Genomic DNA, 24,263 nt, shown 5'->3' with positions numbered 1-24,263 from the left:
GGCCTGGGCCTCGGGGCTGGGAGCCCATGTGCACTGGCGGAGGGGTCCGAAGCCTCCCGGTGGGGCCTGAGGTGAGGAGGAAGCCGCCGCCATCTGGCTCCCCTCAGCTGTGTGAGCAGGTGTCCCACCACAGCCGGCGGCCGTCTGGACGGGAGGACAGCTGGCCTAATCTCACCCCGTCCTTGCTGCTGTGGTCCAGGACCTGAGTCCTGGGCCACGGCACTAGCATGATCCTGCCCAGCTCCCAGGGTGGCCCCAGACTGAGGCTGGTGCCCACCGCCCACCCCAGGGGCCTTGTGGTGTCAAGGACAATAGAAACGTGTGGGTATTTTTTCTCCTGGAAAAGCATGCGTGCACACGATTCCTCCTGGGGGGCCGTGGGCCCTGAATTTGGGTTGGAGCGATGAGCTGATAAGGGGCCTGGCTTGGCTTTCCTGGCTGCAGAAATGTGGCACCTGTCAGCAGGGCGGCACACAGTCCCCTTAATCCCAGCCTGGGGGGCACCAGGCTCCCATTGTGGATTGTCTCAGTGGTAGGGGTGCCCCTGCCGTGCCCACCCTGGCAGAGCAGGCTGCAGGAGGTTTCAGAGGAGGCGCAGTTGTCGGGGAAGTGAGTGCAGCCGGGTCCCTGCCTCCTGGGTGGGGAGCAGGACTGTCCTCCCAGGCCTGCCCATCCTCCAGGGTTGCCTCAGCTGTTGCCTCTCTCAGGAAGCCACAGGACAGCCCAGCAGTATCACCCTCTACCTGTGGTGTAGGTCCCTTGTGGTGTCTTCTCCAAACTTCACTGGGCTGGCTCTTCTAAGTCCTGTGGGGGAGCCTGTGTCTCTTCCGCTTCCTGTCTCTGCACCCAGGAGTCTGGGGTGGGGTCTGAGGTGCTCGTCCACCAGGTGGCCTGGCTGTCTGCTCACCCGACCTCCCCCATGCCGTACCCATCCTTTCTGGCTGGACCACTACACCTTCCAGTACACGGTGGTGGGCTGGGTGTCGCAGACTTGAGGCACTGGGTCCTGAATGTTGGACAGAGGCTTTGTGGGCCATGTTGCTGTGGGTGCTCTGCTGAGGGCAGAGGGCTCTGTTGCAGCTTCCAGGGTTGGGGAGGTGGGGGCATGTGGTTGCCCAGGTTGCATAGCAGGTCTGAGCAGGTATGTGGAGTGGGGCTTGGTAGCACGGTCTGGGTGATGACCAGCCTGTTTTCCTGCCGGGGCTAATGATTAAGGGACATTCGTGGGCTGGGCCAGGGTCTCCAGAGGAGGACAGCCCCACTCTGGACAGTGTCGACCTGGGTGGTTTGCTGGCCATCTGGCTCCGTGACCTGCAGGCACAGTCCGCCATGCTCCCCTGCTCCTCCCAGTGAGGTTCCTGGCTGGCCTGGCGCCCCTAGCCACAGGAGGAAACCCGGCCGCCCAGCTGGCAGGCCCTGTACCTCGAGACCAGCAGCCGGACGAGGGAATGGAAAAAGGCAAGCCTCAAGCTGTGTTTGTTTTTCTTAGCGATACCTGAGGTAGACGTGGCCAGGGAAGTGGTCTGGCCCGGGAGCAGAGGCCGCCAGGGGCTCCCAGACCAGAGCACAGCAGCCTGGCTTCCGCTGGGACAGAGCAAGCAGCGGCGGCTGCCCCAGGCCCCCCCAGGGCGGGGTGTTGATGACGGCTGTCCCAGCGTCCTTCCTTTGTGTCTGGCGTGGTGCTGGGCCCCCGGGAGGCCAGCTCCGGGAAGGAACCCGGTCATCACGTCGATGCTGGGAATGGCGGGGTGGGGGCGCCCTGTGATTCTCCAAGCACCTGCCTCGAGTCTCCCCTGTGCTTTGTGGCAACCCCAGCGTGAGGCCACAGCCGTCTCTGAGGCCTGGGGACGTGGTGAGCAGGACACGGAGGTGGGCTGGCCCCTCGAGTCCCTGCGTGAAGCCACTGTAGCCCGTCTTCTCCTTGTGGCAGGCAGTGAGTCCGGGGGATTGCAGGCAGCCGTGGTCGCTCTGCTGGGGGCCGCTCTCCATTGTGGGCTCCATCATCCTAGTCTGGAAAGGGCACAGGTATCTGGTGACCCTTAGAGTCTTGGCGGGGGGCGTCCCACGAGTTCTGCTCACTTCAGGAGCCAAGTGTGAGTGGGGGCATTTCTGTGAGGCTGGTGGGCGGTGCTCCGGGTCCCAGGTAGCTGAGTGTGCCGAGCCCTGGGTCTGCCAGCCGACTCCCAGCGGGGCCAGGCAGTTCCCTGGAGTAGCCGGTCGGGGATGGCGCTGGGGACTGACCAAGAACTCTTTGTGCCCTGGAATGCTAGGGCCCCCTGCGATGGGGAGATCAGAGCCTGACAGAGGTGACAGCCATCCTGGACACGAAGTCCGGGTCACAGTGTGGCCTGTACACAGGAGGCTTCCCTCCTGCGCTGCTCACCCTCGTCCCTTAGCAGGGCATCAGGTGAGGGTGGCGCTCTTGGGGACCCCGGGCTCTGGTGGGGTCTGTGTTCACCCCCACGTGCTTGGGTGGGAGGCGGCAGGCCACGGGTAGATGGAGGGTTAATCTCAGAACCGGTTCTCAGCACTGGAATTTGTTTTGAATTTGATTCACACAGAAATTAAACGCTGTCTGGTGGGGCTGAGGTTTCCTTGGCAGGGCGCTGTGGCTTCTGGAACTCTGGCCTGCTCTCCTTCCGTCCGCCCAGCCCAGGGTCTAAGCTCCCCCATGCCCCAGGAGCTAGGTTTGCGGGCAGGGTGGCCCTTGGGATGGCTGGGCCTGTTGGCAGGAGGAAAGGCAATCAAAATCTGTGCCCCCCCCCACCCAGCCATGAGTGGGCAGGAGTGAGGTGTTCTAGGGGGTGAGTGGTGTAGGACCAGGGTGGCCCCAGTGCCTGCATGGGCCGAACCTGCACACCCCCTCTTCCATCGGTGCCCATCCTGCCACCTGGCTGCCCTGGAGGGCAGATGTGAGGATGTGTGACTGGTGGGGTGCTCAGAGGGGCTGGCCTGGTAGTCCCCAGGGCATAGTCTGGCATGACAGCCTCAGGCCTGGTCCAGAGGGCGTTGGGCATCCCCAGCTTGGCTCTGTCTGTTCTGGATTCTTTCCTGCTCCCCCAGGGCTGGAGTGGGGGTCTCTGCAGAGCTGGCTGGGATTGGAGGGTGGGCCCTCAGCAATGTGGGACCTAGTCCAGAATGATCTGGTCTCAAGATCCTTACCTTGATTACTTCCACAAAGACCCTTATTCCAAATAAGGCACATTCTGAAGTTTCAGGTGGGTGTGAATTTTGGGCACCTTTATCCTCTGCTTCAGGTTATTCCTACAGACAGTTCCCAAATATGGTGACCAGCATATGGACAGAGGTAACTTGGTGTGCGAGGAAGTGCAGCCAGGGCCATGCGGAATTGATGGCAGCAGACCAGTAGACAGAGCGCCCCACACTGAATAAAACAATTCTCACTGTGCTTTCAGGAGCAAGATAAGCTAGGGAACCTGTAAGGGATGAGAAGCCACAAAAACTGACCCAGCAAGTTTGGGAAAACCAAAGAGAACTGGGGGAAATTTTAAGTAATAGACTGATTTGAAAGCAGGTTAGGAACAGTTGAAGAGAATTAGAAAATTGTAAGATAGGTCAAGAGGAATTACACAGAGTGGCATGGGAAGGCAGGTATGTGGCAACAGAGGATGAGAAACCTAGGGACGCGGTGAGGAGGTCCTGCTCGCTCCAGCAGAGGCCCAGAGGTAGAGGAGAAGGGGAAATTGACAGGGTGAGGTCTGGAGAGAATGGCTGAAAATTTCCTAAAACTGATCAGAACAATTAAGAAGATTCAAGAGGCCCAGTGTCTTTCTAAGCAGAAAAAAAAAAAAAAAATCATGCCATAACATAACAGATTGCAACTGCAAACCACGAAAGCAGTCTCCAAAAACAAAATATAGATCACCTCCCAAGGATTATCAGGCTGACAGCTGACTTCAGAACTGAGAGCAAAACCAGAAGACGGTGGGACCGTCCACTCGGTGTGTGAGAAGAAAATGACTGCCAGCCAAGAACTCCACGCTCGGTGAAGATTACTGTAAAGTGACGGTGAAATAGAGACATTTTCAGGCAAATTGAGAGCTGCTCTGAAGGAAACATTGACGGTGCAGTTTGGGCATAGGAAATGACCCTGCATGTTCCAGACACAGAAAGGAATGCAGAGCAAAGAGAAAGTCAAAAAGAGGGAAGGGATAAGGGAGCATTGAACAGCTTCCTGTTGGGTCCTGCATGTGGAACCAACATACCCAACAGCATATAATTCCAGGGAGTCAACAAGACTGACTCAGGGCTCATGTTACTGAGAAGGGGACAGTCCTGACCAACATGGAACATGGGTAACTTACAGACTCAAGTTGTAATTTTGAGGGTAACCATGAAAATAATGGAAATATGACTTCAGGTTAACAGAAGGAAAAGCAGGGTAATAAAAATAACCCAAAAGAAGGCGAGAGAGGAGGTAAAAAGGAATGGAAGAGGCATGGCCCGCAGAAAGGATAAACAGATCCCAGGACCCCAGTGGGTGAAATGCTTCAGGCATAAGGCTGAGGTGACTGGTGCTGTGGGATCTGGATAAGAGATACATGATGTCAGGGTAGGGAACATAAGAGGATGGGGGAGAACGCACCAGCTTAATGGGCCGTAAGGGAAAGAGGGAAATGAGAGCGAGAAGAATGCACTGTGACTCAGGCTCAGCACAGTGATCTCAGCTTGGTCACTGGAAGGGCAGCATCAGGCTAGTCTGGTGACCTGAAACTACCATAGTGGTAACTTAAATGCATATTTTAGAAGTGGAAAGACACTTGACTCAGCAAGTGCCCATCACCAAAGTGAGGGAAAAAAAGGTGAATTGAGAGAAAATTAAAGTAGTGCAGAAATTGACAAACAAGTGTGCACTACAGATGAACAGACCCCTTTTTAGGATGAAGGTCTCAGAAGCATCTGAGGAGACTAACCCAGTGAAGCAGAAGCTCAGAGTGCTCGGGTCTGGCGACAGGAACATTATCATGGATTCTGCAAGCAAAAACAAGGGAATGTAATGAGCAGTTCCATGCTGGTAAATACGCAAATGCAGAGGAAATGGAGAAAACAAAAAGAGAAAGAGAAACAGAGTCAAGATTTTAAAATATTGACTAATGTTATAGTAAGCAAAAAAAAATTGGGTCATTGGGATTGGAGAACCACCTGACTGTTCCTCAAACGATTAAACCTGGAATTGCTCTATGACCCTGCAGTTCCACTCCTGGGTACATACCCCTGAGAAATGAAGACACGTATTCTTGAGAAGACGTGTGCTTGGCTGGTCCTAATGGCATTATGAGCAATAGCTAAGAGCGAACAACTCACAAGTCCATCATTTGAGGAGCAGGAAAATAGAATGTCGTATATCCACGCAATGGGAGACTGTTAATGTGCGACAGCATGGATGGGCCTGGAAAACATTGTGATAAGTGAGAGAAGCCAGTCACCAAAGGCCACACATTGTTGATTGCGTTTTCAGGAAACGTCCAGATCAGGCAGACCAGAGAGACAAGAAGGTAGATTGGTGGTTGCCAGGAGTTGGGAGCCGGGAGAGGGAGTTGATAGCTGAAGAGTACGTTACGCAGTTTCTTCTTTTAAAAAATACTTTTATTATGCGTTTGTTATTTCCGGCTGAACTGCGTCTTCCTTGCTTTGCATGGGTTTTCTGTGGTTGTGGTCAGCAGGGGCTTCTCTCGCACGCGGATCTCATTGCCGTGCACGCAGGTCTCATTGCCGCAGCCTCTCCTGTTGCAGAGAACAGGCTCTAGGGCACTCGAGCTTCAGTATTCGGGGAGCATCAGCTGAGGTGCTCTATGGCCTGTGGAATCTTCCTGGACCTGGGATTGAACCTGTGTCCTCCACATTGTAGGAGGATTCCAGGCCACTAGACCACCAGGAAAATCCTGTAGAGTTTCTTTTTAAAACAATGAAAATGCCCTAAAATTGACATTGTTGGTGTTTGCACATATCTGCAAATGTACTACAAATGTTGAATTGTGTACTTTAAATGGGCAAGTTTTATGGTAGGTGAATTATATCTCAATAAAGCTATTTTTAAAAAGGGGGGAAAAAAGAAATTGGATCAGAAAGAAAATCTTTCCACCAAGAAAACATCAACCTGGATGGCTTCATGGGAAGTTTCACCAACCAGTCAAAAGGGCGTGATTCTAATCGAACAGAACTCTTCTAGGAAATTAAAAAAAGGACAACTCTTGCTAAGGCACCAAAACTCAGCAGGAAGAGCATGGAAGAAGAAAATTACAAGCATGGATGCAAATATCCTAGACAAAACATGATTAAGTTACATAGCAATACAGAGAAAGGATAAAACCCATCATGGCCAACTGGGTTTATTCCAAGAATGCTTAATGTCTGACATTAGAGATAGCAATTAGTGAAATTCCTCAGTTTAACAGATTAAAGGAGAAAAATCACACATCAAAAGATGCAGAGATGACATTTAATAACGTTCAACATCCATTTGTGATTTTTAAAAACACTCATAGTAAAGTAAAAGCAGAAGGGAACTTCTTTAACTTGCTACAGAGTGTCCAGAAAAACAGCTGACCTCACGCTTAGTGGTGAAATGTCAGAACCTTCCCTTTTATGATGAAAAGTCAGACAAGGATGCCTGTCATCAGCATTGTCTGAATCTGAATGGTGCCAACTGTCTTAACAGACCCTGAAGTGTGGTGGGAGTTGTTTCTCTCGGGTAGCAATCATGTTCTGGCTCTGTGAGGGTGCTGATTCCTGGCCTCTGGCCTCATAGTACCAGCTGTTAGGGTGCTCTTTTGTCCAGAGTGGCGGTCTGGGTGGAAGGAACGTGAGTTTGAGCTTGTGGAGGGGAGATGAGCAAGGATGGGGGTCCCCACTTTTGGTGGTGCTGCCCAGGATTCTCTCCTTCACGTCATGGCCACACATGCTGGCAAGGGCACTGGATAGCCTGTGCTGGCTGGGGGCTCTGGAGCTGGGGGTCAGGAAGCTGGGCCCCAGAGAGGAGCTGGCAGATTCTGCACAGTTGTGCTGCCGGCCTTAGCCCACGTAGGAAGGCAGGAAGAATCACACAGTAAGAAAACATAATAAAAGTCTCTGCAGACGGCATGATTGTACACAGAGCATCTGAAAATCATCAGAAGTGAATTACAGCACGTAGCAGGGTCACCAAATACTAAATCAGCATAGGGTCAATTGGATTTTTTAGGTCAGCAACAGAGAAGACCGACTTTTATAAAGATATTTTATTTTTACGCAAATGGTACTGGTGGTGAAGAACCCGCCTGCCAATGCAAGAGACATGGGTTCGATCCCTGGGTTGGGAAGATCCCTGGGTTGGGAAGATCCCTGGAGGAGGGCATGGCAGCCCACTCCCGTATTCTTGCCTGGAGAATCCCATGGAGAGGGGAGCCTGACGGGCTGTAGTTCATAGGGTCGCAAAGAGTTGGACATGATTGAAGCAACTACGCACACGCACACTCTGGAAAACAGACTGAGCCTAATACAGGGTCATCCTGTGGGGGGCTGTGAGTCTTCAGATGTCAGTCGGGGAAACTGGAAGACTTCGGAGAGAGTCGGGAAGGAATTCTGAGTAAATGGAGAGAGACTGTTCTCACCAGTGGAGAGTTTCAGAATTGCACACACAGCAGTCACAACCGTCCCGGCAAACCCTGTCACGTGTGTGCAAATACAGAGGCAACACGTGACCTTGGAGTCTATTGGAAGGTGCTCCTGAAGGAATACCAGTAAAACGTCAGTCTGTGGACAACTAGCCCAGCAGGGGGGAGCCTGGGAATGACCACACGTGAGGCTGCCGTGACGTCGCAGAGCAGTGCGGGGACAGGACCTTTAGGACCCTGAGGAAGGGACACTGGCCCCAACAAGTTGTTTTGGGCAGATGTTGGCATCAGCTGGACAGAGAGCTGGATGTGTGCAGCAAGTTGGGGAGCTCTTGGGGGATGTTTGGGAGATTGTTCATGATACTGGTGATAGGAGCTGGGAGTGCCCGTGCACAGGGCTATTGTCTGAGCTGCCTGAGAGCTGTTTTCCACAGCTGCGCTACTCCCTTCCACGTGTTTACTGTATCTCTTGAAAATACTCGAGTGCTGTGAAGTGCCAGACCAACGTTTGCGTCTCGTTGTTTCTTCCTGGGAAGTAGGTCCAGCGTTGGAAGAGGCCAGTTGGATGGAGCAAGGACAGCCAGCCTTGGCGCAAGTCCTCCATGGGCCGCCCGGGCAGGCTTCTGTGCCCATCCACTCACCTGTCTCAGCCAGACCTCCACGGGGTGGGAGGGGCAGCTAGGTCGAGCACAGTGGCAGGTGTACTGGTACGAACAGCTGGGTGTTGGGAGGAGCTGTGCTGTGCCGAGCGGCCTGGGCGCTTTCTGGGCTGGAGATAGGCTGTGTGGGCAGAGGCTTGCTGCTCCAGGCTGGGCTGCAGGGCTGAGAGCCTGTGGGGGGTGGGGGCTTCTCCCGGCCACTGGTTTGGACTTTGTCATTTTGAATAGGCCACTGTGCGTGGGATAGCATGCGAGTGGCTCACAGGCCATGGGGAGAAGGATGAGTCTCCTCTGCCCCGCGCCGTCTTTGTCTTGGGTTGCCCCAGGCACCCAGACGTGTGCACACAGGTCCTCTGCAGATTGAGGCCTGTACTGTGCGCTGGGTGTGCACAGCAGGTGGGCTGTAGCTCCTCTGAAGGCTGCTGAACCCTGGGGTGGATGGGTCCCATTTATTCAGCCTGTCTCCCGTCTTTGTGAATAACGATCAGCGCTTTCAGTGTTTCTGCACGACAGCATGGGCTTCCCTGGTAGCCCAGCAGGTAAAGGATCCCGTTGCCATGCAGGAGACGCTGGTTCGATTCCTGGGTCGGGAAGACCCCCTGGAGAAGGGATAGGCTACCCACTCCAGTATCCTTGGGCTTCCCAGATGGCTTAGACAGCAAAGAATCTGCCTATAATGCGGGAGACCTGGGTTCGATCCCTGGGTTGGGAAGATCCGCTGGAGGAGGGCATGGCAACCCACTCCAGTATTCTTGCTTGGAGAATTCCATGGACAGAGGAGCCTGGCGGGCTACAGTCCATGGGGGTCACAGAGCCGGACACGACTGAGTGACTGAGCAGCATTGCATTGGGTAACACGTGAGTGACAGATGCTTGTACGTTTCTTTCTTCTTGCTGATGTTAATTTTTTTTAGACTTGTACTTTTAAAGACTGTGGACCATTTTTAAAGTCCCTTATTGAATTTGTTGCAATATTGCTTCTGGTTTTTTGGCGACAAGGTATACGGAGTCTTCGCTCCCTGATCAAGGATTGAACCCACAACCCCCTGCATTGGAAGGTGGTCTCTTAACCACTGGGCTACCAAGGAAGTCCCTGCTTGTGCATTTTAAGATAACATATTAATATACAGTGGCTGTATTTCTAGAAGGAGATTGGTGGTAAATTTTTGTAGGTGTGTCAGTCCAGAATTCCAGCCAAGAAGGAACACTTCTTTCCCTGTGTCCTTGACATTATCTTATCAGATACGGATTTGTACTTATCTGATGAATGAAAAATAACTGATCAATATAGTTTTCAGTTCAGTTCAGTTGCTCAGTCATGTCTGACTCTCTGTGACCCCATGAATCGCAGCCTGCCTCCCTGTCCATCACCAACCCTTGGAGTTCACTCAGACTCACGTCCATCGAGTCGGTGATGCCATCCAGCCATCTCATCCTCTGTCGACCCCTTCTCCTTCTGCCCCCGATCCCTCCCAGCATCAGAGTCTTTTCCAATGAGTCAACTCTTCGTATGAGGTGGCCAAAGTACTGGAGTTTCAGCTTTAGCATCATTCCTTCCAAAGAACACCCAGGACTGATCTCCTTTAGAATGGACTGGTTGGATCTCCTTGCAGTCCAAGGGACTCTCAAGAGTCTTCTCCAACACCACAGTTCAAAAGCATCAATTCTTTGGCGCTCAGCTTTCTTCACAGTCCAACTCTCACATCCATACATGACCACTGGAAAAACCATAGCCTTGACTAGATGGACTTTCATTGGCAAAGTAATATCTCTGCTTTTTAATATGCTGTCTAGGTTGGTCATAACTTTCTTTCCAAGGAGTAAGTGTCTTTTAATTTCATGGCTGCAATCACCATCTGCAGTGATTTTGGAGCCCCCCAAAATGAAGTCTGCCACTGTTTCCACTGTTTCCCCATCTATTTCCCATGAAGTCATGGGACCAGATGCCATGATCTTCGTTTTCTGAATGTTGAGCTTTAAGCCAACTTTTTCACTCTCCTCTTTCACTTTCATCAAGAGGCTTTCTAGTTCCTCTTCACTTTCTGCCATAAGGGTGGTGTCATCTGCATATCTGAGGTTATTGATATTTCTCCCGCCAATCTTGATTCCAGCTTGTGCTTCTTCCAGCCCAGCATTTCTCATGATGTACTCTGCATATAAGTTAAATAAGCAGGGTGACAATATACAGCCTTGACGTACTCCTTTTCCTATTTGGAACCAGTCTGTTGTTCCATGTCCAGTTCTAACTGTTGCTTCCTGACCTACATACAGATTTCTCAAGAGGCAGGTCAGGTGGTCTGGTATTCCCATCTCTCTCAGAAGTTTCCACAGTTTATTGTGATCCACACAGTCAAAGGCTTTGACATAGTCAATAAAGAAGAAATAGATGTTTTTCTGGAACTCTCTTGCTTTTTCCATGATCCAGCAGATGTTGGCAATTTGACCCCTGGTTCCTCTGCCTTTTCTAAAGCCAGCTTGAACATCTGGAAGTTCAGAGTTCACGTATTGCTGAAGCCTGGCTTGGAGAATTTTGAGCATTACTTTACTAGCGTGTGAGATGACTGCAATTGTGTGGTAGTTTGAGCATTCTTTGGCATTGCCTTTCTTTGGGACTGGAATGAAAACTGACCTTTTCCAGTCCTGTGGCCACTGCTGACTTTTCCAAATTTGCTGGCATATTGGGTGCAGCACTTTCATAGCATCATCTTTCAGGATTTGAAATAGCTCAACTGGAATTCCATCACCTCCACTAGCTTCGTTCGTAGTGATGCTTCCTAAGGCCCACTTGACTTCACATTCCAGGACGTCTGGCTCTAGGTGAGTGATCACACCATCGTGATTATCTGGGTCATGAAGATCTTTTGTGTACAGTTCTTCTGTGTATTCTTGCCACCTCTTCTTAATACCTTCTGCTTCTGTTAGGTTCATACCATTTCTGAGCCCATCTTTGCATGAAATCTTCCCTTGGTATCTCTAATTTTCTTGAAGAGATCTCTAGTTTTTCCCATTCTGTTGTTTTCCTCTATTTCTTTGCATTGATCATTGAGGAAGGCTTTCTCTTCTCTCTTTGCTGTTCTTTGGAACTCTGCATTCAGATGCTTATATCTTTCGTTTTCTCCTTTGCTGTTTGCTCCTCTTCTTTTCACAGCTATTTCCAAGGCCTCCCCAGACAGCCACTTTGCTTTTCTGCATCTCTTTTTCTTGGGGGTGGTCTTAATCCCTGTCTGCTGTACAATGTCATGAAGCTCCATCCATAGTTCATCAGGCACTCTGTCTATCAGATCTAGCCCTTAAATCTATTTCTCAGTAGTACTGTATAATCATAATGGATTTGATTTAGGTCATACCTGAATGGTCTAGCGGATTTCCCTACTTTCTTCAATTTAAGTCTGAATTTGACAATAAGGAGTTCATGATCTGAGCCACAGTCAGCTCCCGGTCTTGTTTTTGCTAACTGTATAGAGCTTCTCCATTTTTGGCTGCAAAGAATATAATCAATCTGATTTTGGTGTTGACCATCTGGTGATGTCCATGTGTAGAGTCTTCTCTTGTGTTGTTGGAAGAGGATGTTTGCTATGACCAATGCTTTCTCTTGGCAAAACTCTATTAGTCTTTGCCCTGCTTCATTCCGCATTCCAAGGCCAAATTTGCCTGTTACTCCAGGTGTATCTTGACTTCCTACTTTTGCATTCCAGTCCCCTATAATGAAAAGGACATCTTTTTTGGGTGTTAGTTCTAAAAGGTCTTGGTTGTCTTCATAGAACTGTTCAACTTCAGCTTCTTCAGCATTACTGGTTGGGGCATAGGCTGGATTACTGTGATATTGAATGGTTTGCCTTGGAAACAAACAGAGATCATTCTGTCATTTTTGAGATTGCATCCAAATACTGCATTTTGGACTCTTTTGTTGACCATGATGGCTACTCCATTTCTTCTAAGGGATTTCTGCCCACAGTAGTAGATATAATGGTCATCTGAGTTAAATTCACCCATTCCAGTCCATTTTGGAGAAGGCAACGGCACCCCACTCCAGTACTCTTGCTTGGAAAATCCCATGGACGGAGGAGCCTGGTAGGCTGCAATCTGTGGGGTCGCTGAGTTGGACACGACTGAGCGACTTCACTTTCACTTTTCACTTTCATGCATTGGGGAAGGAAATGGCAACCCACTCCAGTGTTCTTGCCTGGAGAATCCCAGGGACGGGGGAGCCTGGTGGGCTGCCGTCTCTGGGGTCGCACAGAGTTGGACACAACTGAAGCAGCAGCAGCAGCAGCAGCAGCCAGTCCATTTTAGTTCGCTGATTCCTAGAATGTCGACGTTCACTCTTGGCATCTCCTGTTTGACCACTTCCAATTTGCCTTGATTCATGGATGTAACATTCCAGGTTCCTATGCAATATTGCTGTTTACAGCATCAGGCCTTGCTTCTATCACGAGTCACATCCACAACTGGGTATTGTTTTTGCTTTGGCTCCATCCCTTCATTCTTTCTGGAGTTATTTCTCCACTGATCTCCAGTAGCATATTGGGCACTCACCGACCTGGGGAGTTCCTCTTTCACTATCCTATCCTTTTGCCTTTTCCTACTGTTCATGGGGTTCTCAAGGCAAGAACACTGAAGTGGTTTGCCATTCCCTTCTCCAGTGGCCCACATTCTGTCAGACCTCTCCACCATGACCCACCCATCTTGGGTGTCCCCACACGGCATGGCTTAGTTTCATTGAGTTAGACAAGGCTGTGGTCCATGTGATTAGATTAACTAGTTTTCTGTGATTATGGTTTCAGTGTGTCTGTCCTCTGATGCCCTCTTGCAATACCTACCGTCTTCCTTGGGTTTCTCTTACCTTGGATGTGGGTCAGGAGTCGTAAGAGACATGGGTTCTGTCCCTGAGTTGGGATGATCCCCTGGAGGAGGAAATGGCAATGCACTCCCGTGTCCTTGCCTAGAGAATCCCATGGAAAGAGGAGCCTGGAGCGCTACAGTCCATAGGGTCGCAGAGTCAGACATGACGGAGCAACTGAGCACCTGTGGGTCATTTAAAATTACTTTTGGGGCAGTTTTAATGAATAATACATCTTACACCAATGAGTTTTGTGACCACTAACATTGTGAAAACTAAGAAGTCTCCAATTAGCCCATTATGTTAAAAATCATCTTATATATCAAGGTAGCTGTCAGCATAGTCTTCCTCTGATTAACTCACTGACACATCAGAGAGCTGGGGGCTGGTGAGACTATAGGTAGTTTCTTGCCCTAAAACTAAAATATAGTTTTATTTTGTGTTTTTTTGAGTGAAGTGCAAATGTTTTTAGTAGCTAACTGTATTTCCTTCCCTTGAACTGTATGTTCATATCCTGTATTAACAGTTAATTCCTTAGTTATTGATCTAGAGGGAAAGATACAGCCATGTCCACATATGTACACGCACACATGCACATACCCACGTACAAGCAAAGACATTTGGCCCTTGGCCTGGGATCTGAATGCAGCATTTCCCCTGACCTCTGTCTGTTGGTCTTTGGACTCGATGCTGCTTTTTTCTGTGCAGAGATTCTTGTATATTTCGTCAAATGTATTAAATTTTCAAGGCATTTTGGATTCTGAGTCACTCTGATAAAGGCCTTCCTGATTCTAAGAATGTTTTATGAGCCTCTCATTTTTCCTGCAGCACTTCTGTGGGGTCCTCTTTGTGGTGGGGTTTCTGTCCTGCTCGGCCTGTTGCTTGTCCCTGGTGCCTTCTCCGCTGAGCCCAGCTCCCCTGATGGCCGCCCTGTTCCCTGTACCTCACGCATTGTCCCCGCACCCCTCGTCCGGCACCTGCGTGAGGGCTTGTCCTCTGTTGCTGTGCTCCAGGCTGTAAGCTCACAGGCTGGCCACACCATGTCCACCCTGAGTGTTAGGGGCCCTGGAGCCCTCATCGAGGAGGTGGGGACAGGCCGCCTTGGGATGAGGGGGGCCGGGGATGAAGCAGTGTTGCCCCCTTGGGTTCTAGCCTCATGCCTACCATGGGAACTGGGTGGTGGCCCTTGGGCCTCTGGCCTCAGCCATGTGGCTGCATCACTGTCAGATGGACATTCCTGGACTTGGACATCCTTCTGCCCCGAACAGATGTAGACACCACCTGGCCTCAGGAAAGGGTCAGCTTGCCTGCGGCTGTGTTTACGGAGCTGCCTCTGATCCCCTGATGGGCATGCTGAGGTTAGATGGGAGTGGAGCTGCCTGTAGCTATGCAGGCTGGTGAGTCAGCTCCCCATGGGCAGTGTGAACCCAGGCTAACACCGAATGGGTGGGAGGCCCTGAGTTCCGTCCCCATGTGCAGAATTTGGACACAGGTGCTCCCACTGCCTCCTGGAGAACTGGAGAGGGTCTCCCTCTCCTCGTCCACACCCACAGCTACCCTTCCCAACTCTGCCCTAGGTTCTCCCAGGTTGGCTTTGGCAGTAGGGGTCCTCTTGGATGCCGAATGTTTTGGCAGTGGTGGGAGCTCGGTTAATCTGGGAGAATCCAGCCTGGGGGATGTGCTGGTGGGAGGCTACAGGGCTTTAGCTGTGTGGCACGCAGTTCTGGGCACAGCTGTTAGCATTCCTGTCTGGGGACAAGTCTCCACCGTGTGAGCTGTCTTTGTGTGAGGAGTGGGGCTTTCCCGGCTTCCAGCCCCGGGTCCTCCGGCCCCTGCCTGCTCCCTGCCCTGGCGTGGCAGCTGTCCTCAGGCAGGGGCCTGGGAGTCCATAAAGCCGTCCCCTGATGTCAGCTTCTGCCCCACCCCCGTCTTTTTAGGCACGATGTCCTAACACTCGGTGAGGGGTGCAGGTGACCAGGGCGTGGCATGTGCCGCTATCCCTCCGATGCGGAGCTATCCCAGCTCCAGGCTCGTGTGTCTTCTCCCTGACGGCCTCACTGCTTCTGCTTCCCGCTTCTGCTTCCCACTGCTGCTGAGTGGCCCGCAGAGGATCTGTCCGCATCGCAGGGGCCTTTGGAGCTTCTCTCCTAGCCAGCACCCACGCGGGCCTCCCACCACATACCCAGGAGCCTCCTGATTCCAAGTGTTGCTTACAGAGAGGGGAACAGGCTCTTCAGCACAGACTCGAGCTGGCAGGGCTGCTGCTCACCCACCCCCTGAGTCGCAGGGTTGGGAGCAGGTGCCACCTCTGCTCACTGGTGCAGCAGTTCTCAGCCCTGTGGGGAGCAGTGCCAAGGCCTGGGGCGGGTCTTCTCAATGTGCCCACAGCGGCCTCGCTCATGTGGCCCCTACGTGTGCAGAGGTGGGGGTAGCAGTCCTTCCTGCCGCGCACCCCTCGACCTGACGCGTCTGCTCTGGCCCTCTGCTGGCTTCCTTGCCCAGCTGCTGCCTGGGCCTCAGCACCCTACTTTCCTGTTCTCAGGGAGCTGATGAGCGAGGTGAGATGGGCGACTCCTTCAGGGCCTGGGGTCCAGGGGTCTCTGAGCAGGGCCAGTTCTGCTTTGCACAGACCCCACCCTTACCCTAAGGGTACATGCAGCGATGCCCCTCTCCATGAGACAGGGCAGGGCCTGCTGAGGTGTGTGTGCAACTACCCCGTGCTGTCCCCAGAGGAGCCTCAGCCTGCAGCCTGAGTGCTGGTGTCTGCTCGAGGGTGGGGTCTTAGAGGCCCCGCCCACCACCCTGCCCCTGCAGCTGGAGACCCCGCCCACACCCTGGCCCCTGCAGAAAGCTGCAGCTCTCTTTGTCCACCCAGGGCCAGTGTTTCCCCGAGGAGTTTTGGAAGGACAGCAGCAGTGGGGATGGGGCAAGGTGTGGGGCTCCAGTATCTGTGGACTACTGCCAGCCGTTTCCTGGGTTTGGCTGGCGTGAGAGATGGGGGATGGACTTGTTTCTATGATGCCCTAGTAGGGGGCGCTGAGCCCCATCCCCATCCAGGTGGGCACTTTTCCCTCCCAAGGGCTGAAGGTCTGGGTGGGGCTGGCTTGGACATATCTGGATCTCAGATGTACAGTTGTCTGTCTGGGGACACTGAGGCCTGTGCTTCTGTGCACAGAGCAGGCAGAAGGCCAGGGCCAGTCAGTCCCTGGATAGAGCTGGTGGTAAGGAGTTAGGGCAGGAAGGTCAGACAGCAGAGACTGGCTCCAGCCTTGGCTCAGCCAGGAAGGGGGATGGAGGTGTCCCAAACCAGCAGCTACCTCCTGAGCGCTGCTAGGGTCCTGGGCTGGGGACCTCCCAAGCGCTGCTCGGGTCGTGGGCTGGGGGCCTCCTGAGTGCTACTAGAGTCCTAGGCTTGGGGGTCTCCTGAGCGCCACTTGGGTCCTGGGCTGGGAGCCCCTTCTGGTGCACGTATTCCAGGAGACCCGGCTGAAACCATGGGGGCCACCTGCACAGCCTGCAGAGGGACAGAGAGGGAGCAGGGCCTCCCCAAGGGTCTGCAGGGCCGGTGAGGCACCTCTAACTGGAGGTGGCGGAGGCTGGAGGCCTGGAGCAAGCTGCGAAGCGGACATGGGAGTGGGTGACGAAGGCTGTGGTAGATGTCCGTCTCACGTGGCCTATGACTTCCGTGGCCCCTCCCTGCCTTGGCTGTCTGTGCCTCTGACCAGTGCCCCGTGCTGGGCAGCCCTCCCAGGTGTGTGTGTGTTTCTAGCCCTCTGTCCCTTCCCCTGCCATCAGACCTGGGCGAGAGGCTGGTGCCAGCAACAAGAGTTGCTGGGGAGGGGTCAGCAGCCACGTGGGTGCCTGGGGTCTGCTCCCAGGGCAGCCTGAGAGAACCAGCGCACACAGGTGGCTAGGCAGGGGTCCCTAAGCCATCGGCAGGGCCGGGCGTGAGAGATACAGGGGCAAGCGGATGCAGAGACGCTGCCTGGTGGGCTGGGGTCCCCCCGGCTCGCGCCCCTGCCCTGCTGGTTCTCTGTGGACTGCCTGTCCCCGGGCTCGCTGCCCTTCTTGCCCTCCAGGGGGGCCCACCGGGGCTCCTGTCCTGCTCCCACCGCGCTGCCCAGCCGCCACGTTCTGCTGCTGCCCCAGCGTCTGCAGCAGCTCGCCCAGTGCCGACTTCCCACCTCTGGAGCAGGGCTCATTTTGGCCTCTGTGTGCCCAGGCTGACGGGCAGTGAGCCCCTGACCATCCTCCCGCTGACGCTGGAGCCGGAAGCGGTTGCCCAGGCCCACTACAAGGCCTGTGACCGGCTGAAGCTGGAGCGCAAGCAGCGGCGCATGTGCCGCCGGGACCCCGGTGTGGCCGAGACGCTGGTGGAGGCGGTCAGCATGAGTGCCCTCGAGTGCCAGTACCAGTTCCGCTTTGAGCGCTGGAACTGCACCCTGGAGGGCCGCTACCGGGCCAGCCTCCTCAAGCGAGGTGAGTGTGCCGGGACCCTGGGTGGGAGCCAGGAGGCGGGACCTCCAGCCCACATCAGCGGAGTTCCAGGTGGCTGGGCGGTGGGTGGGACTTGAACCCGCAGCTCCCCCACCCTCCTCCTGCCCTCTCCCCCATGCCTGGTCCCCCTCACACCTGCGTGGAACAGTTGCTGGTGGCACAAGGTACGTCTGGACAGGTGTGACAGGGCCCAGGGCAGCTCTGACGGCTCTTGCCACATGGCAGGGACTGAGGCCCAGTGCCTGCACGCAGGGCAGGGGTCTAGCTGGTGCCCTAGTAGATGTCCGTCTCACATGGCCTGTGACTTCCGTGGCCCCTCCCTGCCTTGGGTGTCTGTGCCTCTGGCCAATGCCCCGTGCTGGGCAGCCCTCCCAGGTGTGAATTTCTAGCCCTCTGTCCCTTCCCCTGCCATCAGACCTGGGCGGGAGACTGGTGCCAGCTGGGGTGTTACTTTCTGACAAGAGTTGCTGGGGAGGGGTCAGCAGCCATGTGGGTGCCTGGGGTCTGTTCTTAGCATGGAGTTCTTAGCATGGAGTTCCTCTTTCGTGTCTCCTTCCAGATGAGGGTGCCAAGGGGGAACTCTCATCTGAATCTCTCAACAGCTTTGTTTAAAAACCAGGGACCTGAGGCGCAGGGCAGGGCAAGGCTTATCGAGGCCCCTGGCCAGTCTAGTAGGTTCGAGACCCAGCGGGATGGGGTCTCTGAGTGCTGGGCACTGCTGTGGCTGCACTTCACTCTGGGTTCTCTACCCCTGAGCAGTCCTGTGTCTGGGGCATGAGAGGGCACCTCCTAACCCCAGGAGCACGTCTGCCCAGGTTCCCTGTGGACCACGCCGTGGAGGATCCTTCCCATAGACCCTGCTCTATGTGGAATGTGTGTGTTGGGAGACCGTGGTTTGGCTGCACCCGAGTGAGATGGGGGCCCCTCTGGCCCACTGACCCACCCCTGCCCTCACCCCCAGGCTTCAAGGAGACAGCCTTCCTTTACGCCATCTCCTCCGCTGGCCTGACGCATGCGCTGGCCAAGGCTTGCAGTGCAGGCCGCATGGAACGCTGCACTTGCGATGAGGCACCTGACTTGGAGAACCGGGAGGCCTGGCAGTGGGGCGGCTGCGGAGACAACCTCAAGTACAGCAGCAAGTTCGTCAAGGAGTTCCTGGGCCGGCGGTCTAGCAAGGATCTGCGAGCCCGCGTGGACTTCCACAACAACCTCGTGGGTGTGAAGGCAAGCCGGGCGGGGCCCGGGGGCGGGAAAGGGTGCAGAGTCGGGGGGCACGGGACAGGGCATCGGATGGTGTGGGTGCAGTTAGCATGGGCTGGGGCACAGAGTGGGGAAGTGCAGGGGGTGGGCAGGGTGCATGTGTGTTTAAGGGGCGGGGGCAGGGGCTGAGGGGAGGGGCACCGGTCCGGGAGAGGGCTGGGGGTCCGAGAGGAGGGGAAGGTGGCTGCCAGCCCCCAGCTCTTCTGTTTATCAGGCTCATGACTTACCCAGTGGGCAGGGTACTAGATGTCATGGGGAGCTCTGTGGAGGGGTGCCCCATGGTCTTGCATGGTTGAGTAGAGCCAGAAGTCCTACTTGCTGCTGGCTGGGGAGCAGGGAGGGGTGTCCTGGGTGGTCAAGGCTGCAAGGAGGGTCTCGTCTCCTGGGCACCATCTAGCCAGGTGGAGAATGGACTAGACCCTACCTGTTGGGGCTGAGGGGTGGGTGGTCCTGTCACCAGGACATAGGTGAATGGCAAGTGGGTCAGCGTGTGGTTCAGGGGCTCTGGGGGAATGCTCGGGGTGTGGATGGCCCAAGCTGGGGGTGCTGCTTCTGCCTCAGGGCCCCTGTCTGTAGCCAGGACTCTGTTCTGAGGAAGCTTGAGACAGAAGACTCGAGCTGGAAAGGACTGCTGCAGCTCTCTTGCTGCAGGCAGCCCCTCTCTACCCCAACCCGCCCCCTGGCAGCCCCTCAGCTCCACACCCTGGAGGAAGCATCGAGCCCCACCACCTCCACTGTGCACAGAGCACCCCACCCTCTTAGCCCCTGCACAGCCTGGACAATCGAATGCCTCCCACGGCTCGGCCTGAGCTGTGGGGCCGTCAGGGGCAGGAGTGGGATCTGCGTGCTTGTGGGGCAGCCCTTGGGATTTGGAGTCCCAGCCTGGGGGGCTGGAGGGGGTGATGAGGTAATTAATACCAGCCCCATTCTGAGCCCCTCTTTATTGAGAAGCCAGGGTTCTGAGGTATGGGCTTATTAAAGAATCAATTTCCCCCTTTGCCACAGGAGCTCTGCCTGTCCTTCCACCCTCCGGGGAGGGGTGCAGGCTGATTAAATCCCCCAGGGGAGGCCCTTTCTTTTTCTCTGCACTCGCCCTTTTGTAAGCTATTAATGAAAAGTCAGAATATGAAAGTGCTCCATTAGCTCCACTGGTCCTGGGTAAGCCACATTTTAATTAAATTTGTCCGGGTTTCTCAGCAAAGTATCATTAAATGTGACTCTTCTGTTGCCTGGCTGGAGGGCAGCTATGTTTCTTAATCCCCCTTGAGTTGGCTCTCCCTGGGGGCTGTGTGGGAGCTTGGGCCTGGCTTGGGGCCCTCTGGGAGAGGAATCTCCCCTTTCCTTGCCATTCCTCTTCCCCACGTCCCTCCTGGGACCCCAGTGTGGGAAGTCAGGCAGGAGGCCCTGTGGGACAGCTGGCCTGATGCCATGGCTTTGCACGTGGGACCCAAGTCCTGCGAGGGGAAGGGCCAGCCTGAGCCTTCAGCAGCCTCCCAGATGCAGAGCAGAAGCTTGGTGCTAGGCCATGCCCGTCCCTGCCTGTGTGTGGGGGTGGGCGCAGCCCTCTCCTGCCTGCTCCTCGCTGGAGGCCTTCTCCCTCTTTCCAAGTCGCCCTTGGCAGGGTGGCAGCTGGTGCCTGCACGTGCAGTAGCATCTGGTCCCTATGCCCAGGCAGAGACACGGTCAACTCAGAACGTACACTCTGGTGACCAGTTCTGTCCACTAGGCACGCTGACTTGCTTGTCCTTAAATCTTCGAGGTACAGACTGCTGAGAACAGACTATGTGGTCCTGGGGGCCACTGACAGTAGGGCTCGTGGGGAAGTGTGCCCTGCCCTGGCAGGGGACATCCTAGGATATGGAGATGGGAAGGGGGCACCCCGGTGCTGCAGGAGGCAGATTCAGGGTGCTGTGGTGGCCTCTCTGAAGTGGTGATGCTGGCTGTGGGATTTCTGTCCTGGGTGATCCATGGCTTGGAGAGGAAGGGCTGTGTGTGGGAGCCAGGAGGGCTGGGTGATAAACAGTGGGGAGCCATTTGGCCATGAGGCCTGGCAGTGCCAGCCCCTCTGAGAGTTGTCTTGGGGGCTGGCCTCCAGTCTGCTCAGGGTGGCCCTCGTGCCCACTGCCCTCTCTCTCGCCAGGTGATCAAGGCCGGGGTGGAGACCACGTGTAAGTGCCACGGCGTGTCCGGCTCCTGCACCGTGCGGACGTGCTGGCGGCAGCTGGCGCCTTTCCACGAGGTGGGCAAGCGCCTGAAGCACAAATACGAGACAGCCCTCAAGGTGGGCAGCACCACCAACGAGGCCACCGGCGAGGCCGGCGCCATCTCGCCCCCGCGGGGCCGGGCCGCTGGGGCGGGTGGCGGCGATCCCCTGCCCCGCACGCCGGAGCTGGTGCACCTGGACGACTCCCCCAGCTTCTGTGTGGCTGGCCGCTTCTCCCCGGGCACTGCCGGCCGCAGGTGCCACCGCGAGAAAAACTGCGAGAGCATCTGCTGCGGGCGCGGCCACAACACGCAGAGTCGGGTGGTGACCCGGCCCTGCCAGTGCCAGGTGCGCTGGTGCTGCTACGTGGAGTGCAGGCAGTGCACCCAGCGGGAGGAGGTCTACACCTGCAAGGGCTGAGCCCCCGCGCCTGGCCGGGCTGCCGCGGGGGCGCAGGCAGCGTGCCGCGTGAGGGCTGCAGCGCTGCAGGGGCTGGGTCCCTGGCCTGGGCGCCCCCAGCACGCTTGGCGACAAGGCGGGGGCAGAGGCCTGGGGCGGGCTGAGCTGGCCGTCCCCAGCCCTTTGTCTCCTCCTTTCAGAGGCCCAGTCTGACCTCTGCGTCCTCCCTGCCTGTCCCTCCCCGTGACCTGAGAGCTTTGCACGGATGCTTTCCAAGTTCCGTCCCCCCAAGTCACCAGCCGCCTGTCGTGCGCTGGGTGCCCTCTGGGGAGCAGTGGGCACACCTTCGTGACCACACGGGCTCTGTGTGGGCTGACCTGCACCAGCACTGGCTTAGAGTCAAACCACTAGGAGCGAGAGCAGATGCCTGGCCGCCCGCTTGTGGGGGTAGACTGCTGGCCCCTCTGACATCGAGTACTTCTCTTTGGAGTAGTATCAGTGACTTTTAAGTTATTTTTATTTAACTAATATATAATATTATTTTCTCCATCCCTGCAGCCTCGCAGGCTGTGGCTCTTCCCTGTCTCAATAGAGCCTGGTCTGGAGGAGCCCCTTCCTCCCTCCCTTCTGAACCCCCTCCTGACCTGCTTGCCTGATCTGCTTTGTCGTTTGAAACCACTAAATCAAGAGAGACATTGCTGTTGTTGTTTTTAAAGAAGTAAAGCAAGCTGTGTCTGGCCACCACCCTCAGGGTTTCTGAAGCCAGGTCTCATGGTCCAGGTTGGCTACCCACAGCGAGGCTGACCAGGGAGGTGGACGGGCCCTCCTCTGCACCCCGAGGGCACATGGATCCACACTGGCGGCTCAATGCAGATTCTGGGGCTGGGGGTGGCAGAGGGCAGCCTGTTCTCCCCCAGAGTTGGGCCTGGGCAGAGGGGCAGGGCCAGCCTCATAGAGGCTCATTTCATGAGGAAGGCGCAGCTTGTTCTCTGTCACTGTAGGGGAGGCAGGGTGGGGGCAGACGCGGGTGGAGAGGGTTTGAAGATAGGACTTGGCAAGTGGGAAGTGTTCTCCTTGGTCGTGCTGTCGATTTGGCAGAGAAGGGAAAAGTATGGCCGTCACTGCCCTGATTTGGTTGAGGGTGTGTGCACACGCGTGTGCATGCATGCGTGAGCATGTGGTGTGTGTACATGGGCATGCTGTGTGAATGCATGAGTGTCCACCTGTGAGTATGTGGTTTAAGTGCAGATGCATGCTTGTATGTGCACACACACACATTTCCAAGTGTGTATCCATGCATGAGAATGAGCACATATCTGCACGGGTGTGCATGTACGTACATGGGTGCACGTGTGTGTGTAACCATGTGCATATATCTGTGCACGTGTGGTATATGTGCTTGTGTGTGCATGTGTGTGGTGGTGTGCGTACGTGTGCACACTGTTGGTGTGGTCAGTGGTTGGCTCGGGTGCCGTTCCCTAGGTGTGGAGCTCTCCTGCCCGTGGTGGTAGGGCCTCCAGCCCTGGGCCCGTCCTGCTCAGCTCTGTGACTGTGCTCGGAGGGTGTGCACTGGGGTTTGGGCAGGTGCAGAGCTGGGGCGGGCAGTGTGGACGCGGGAACTACTGAGTGAAGGGATTCCTCGGAGTCCAGGGGGCTTCAGGAACCCTGGAGACTGTGTTTGTAAAAGAAAACCTATTTATGCGGATGTGGGTCTCTTTGTCCCTGTTCCATAGTGTAAATAGTAGAGTTTATTCTCCTGTGGTTCAGAGGACACCCCCGTGAAGAACTGCACGCTCAGAGTGGCCCAGCCAAGGCATGCTCCCTGGGAGGGAGCCAGGGTGGGCTCTGTGGCAGTGGGTGGCGTGGGGCTGCCGCTTGGTCTCCTCCACACTTGGCTGGAGGGCGGGGAGAGGCGGGGGCGTGCCCCGGTTGTCCCCAAGCATCCCCACCTGCTGGGGCCTGGAGCAGGCAGAGCTGGCCATGTTTCTATGACAAGACTGTAGCTCGGTCACTACTGGGTTGGAAGGGCAGCAAGTCAGAGGAAGGATTTTTTTTTTAAGTCAAATACCACATTTAGCTCTATGTCATAAATATTAAGAAAAGTATTTTTTTAAACAAAGCAGATTGAAAACGTCTGCTGGCTGGTTTGTTTATACATAAATATATATCAGAATGTCTTGCTAAGCGAGGAAGCACTCCTGCAGATGGAGCCTCTTATTAACATGCTTTTTGTCTGTACAGCAGAGAATCTCTCAAAGAAAACATGTCTGTGGCGGGGTCCAGACCCCCCAGCCCCAGGGCCGCAGGGGCAGAGCCATGCTGAGGGGCCAGGCAGGTCCCGGCCACCTGCTCTCTGCTCAGCGTGCACAGACGCAGCTCTGAGCTTGACCAGGCCAGGTGGAGGCGGGCGGGAGGAGAGGGGCATTCACACACGAGAGAAGTCTTGTGTGGGCCTATCGATTTCTCTACCTCATCTGTATAGTGAGTAGGTGTGTACTCGAGTGACTTGGAGAATGTATTTATTTAATGGCCTTGTGTAACAGAACAGAAACAAATGGAAACACTAAATAAATGTATTTTTAAATTATAACCTCATCTCCGTGGCTGCCCTCAGAGGGGTTGCAGGGGTTCTGGGGAGGCGGGCCTGGAGGAGGAGCAGGGCCCAGGGCGGTGAGAGGGTTTATGGAGTAGAGGGGTCTCTCACAGACCAAGTCCAGCCCAGCCCTGCCCAAAGGTGGGAGGGGGTGGCAGCTCCCGGTTCGCATCCAGAAAGGCAGGCGCCCTCATGTGCA

General features: G+C 55.0%; 1 protein-coding gene across 1 annotated transcript in view; it reads left to right on the top strand.

Annotated features, from left to right (window-relative positions):
• The window catches only part of WNT9A (Wnt family member 9A), a 30,313-nt gene extending 6,258 nt beyond the window's left edge, over positions 1–24,055 (top strand). The window contains exons 2-4 of the mRNA XM_018051577.1: positions 17,335–17,591; positions 18,571–18,833; positions 21,010–24,055. Of these exons, the coding sequence (XP_017907066.1) occupies positions 17,335–17,591; positions 18,571–18,833; positions 21,010–21,492 (1,003 nt within the window). The 3' untranslated portion in view covers positions 21,493–24,055. The remainder of the gene's footprint in view (positions 1–17,334; positions 17,592–18,570; positions 18,834–21,009) is intronic.

Source organism: Capra hircus, chromosome 7, assembly GCF_001704415.2.
Source record: "Capra hircus breed San Clemente chromosome 7, ASM170441v1, whole genome shotgun sequence".
Lineage (NCBI taxonomy): Eukaryota > Metazoa > Chordata > Mammalia > Artiodactyla > Bovidae > Capra > Capra hircus.
The sequence above is the reverse complement of the archived record's forward strand: the minus strand, read 5'-3'. Positions and strand labels throughout refer to the sequence as shown.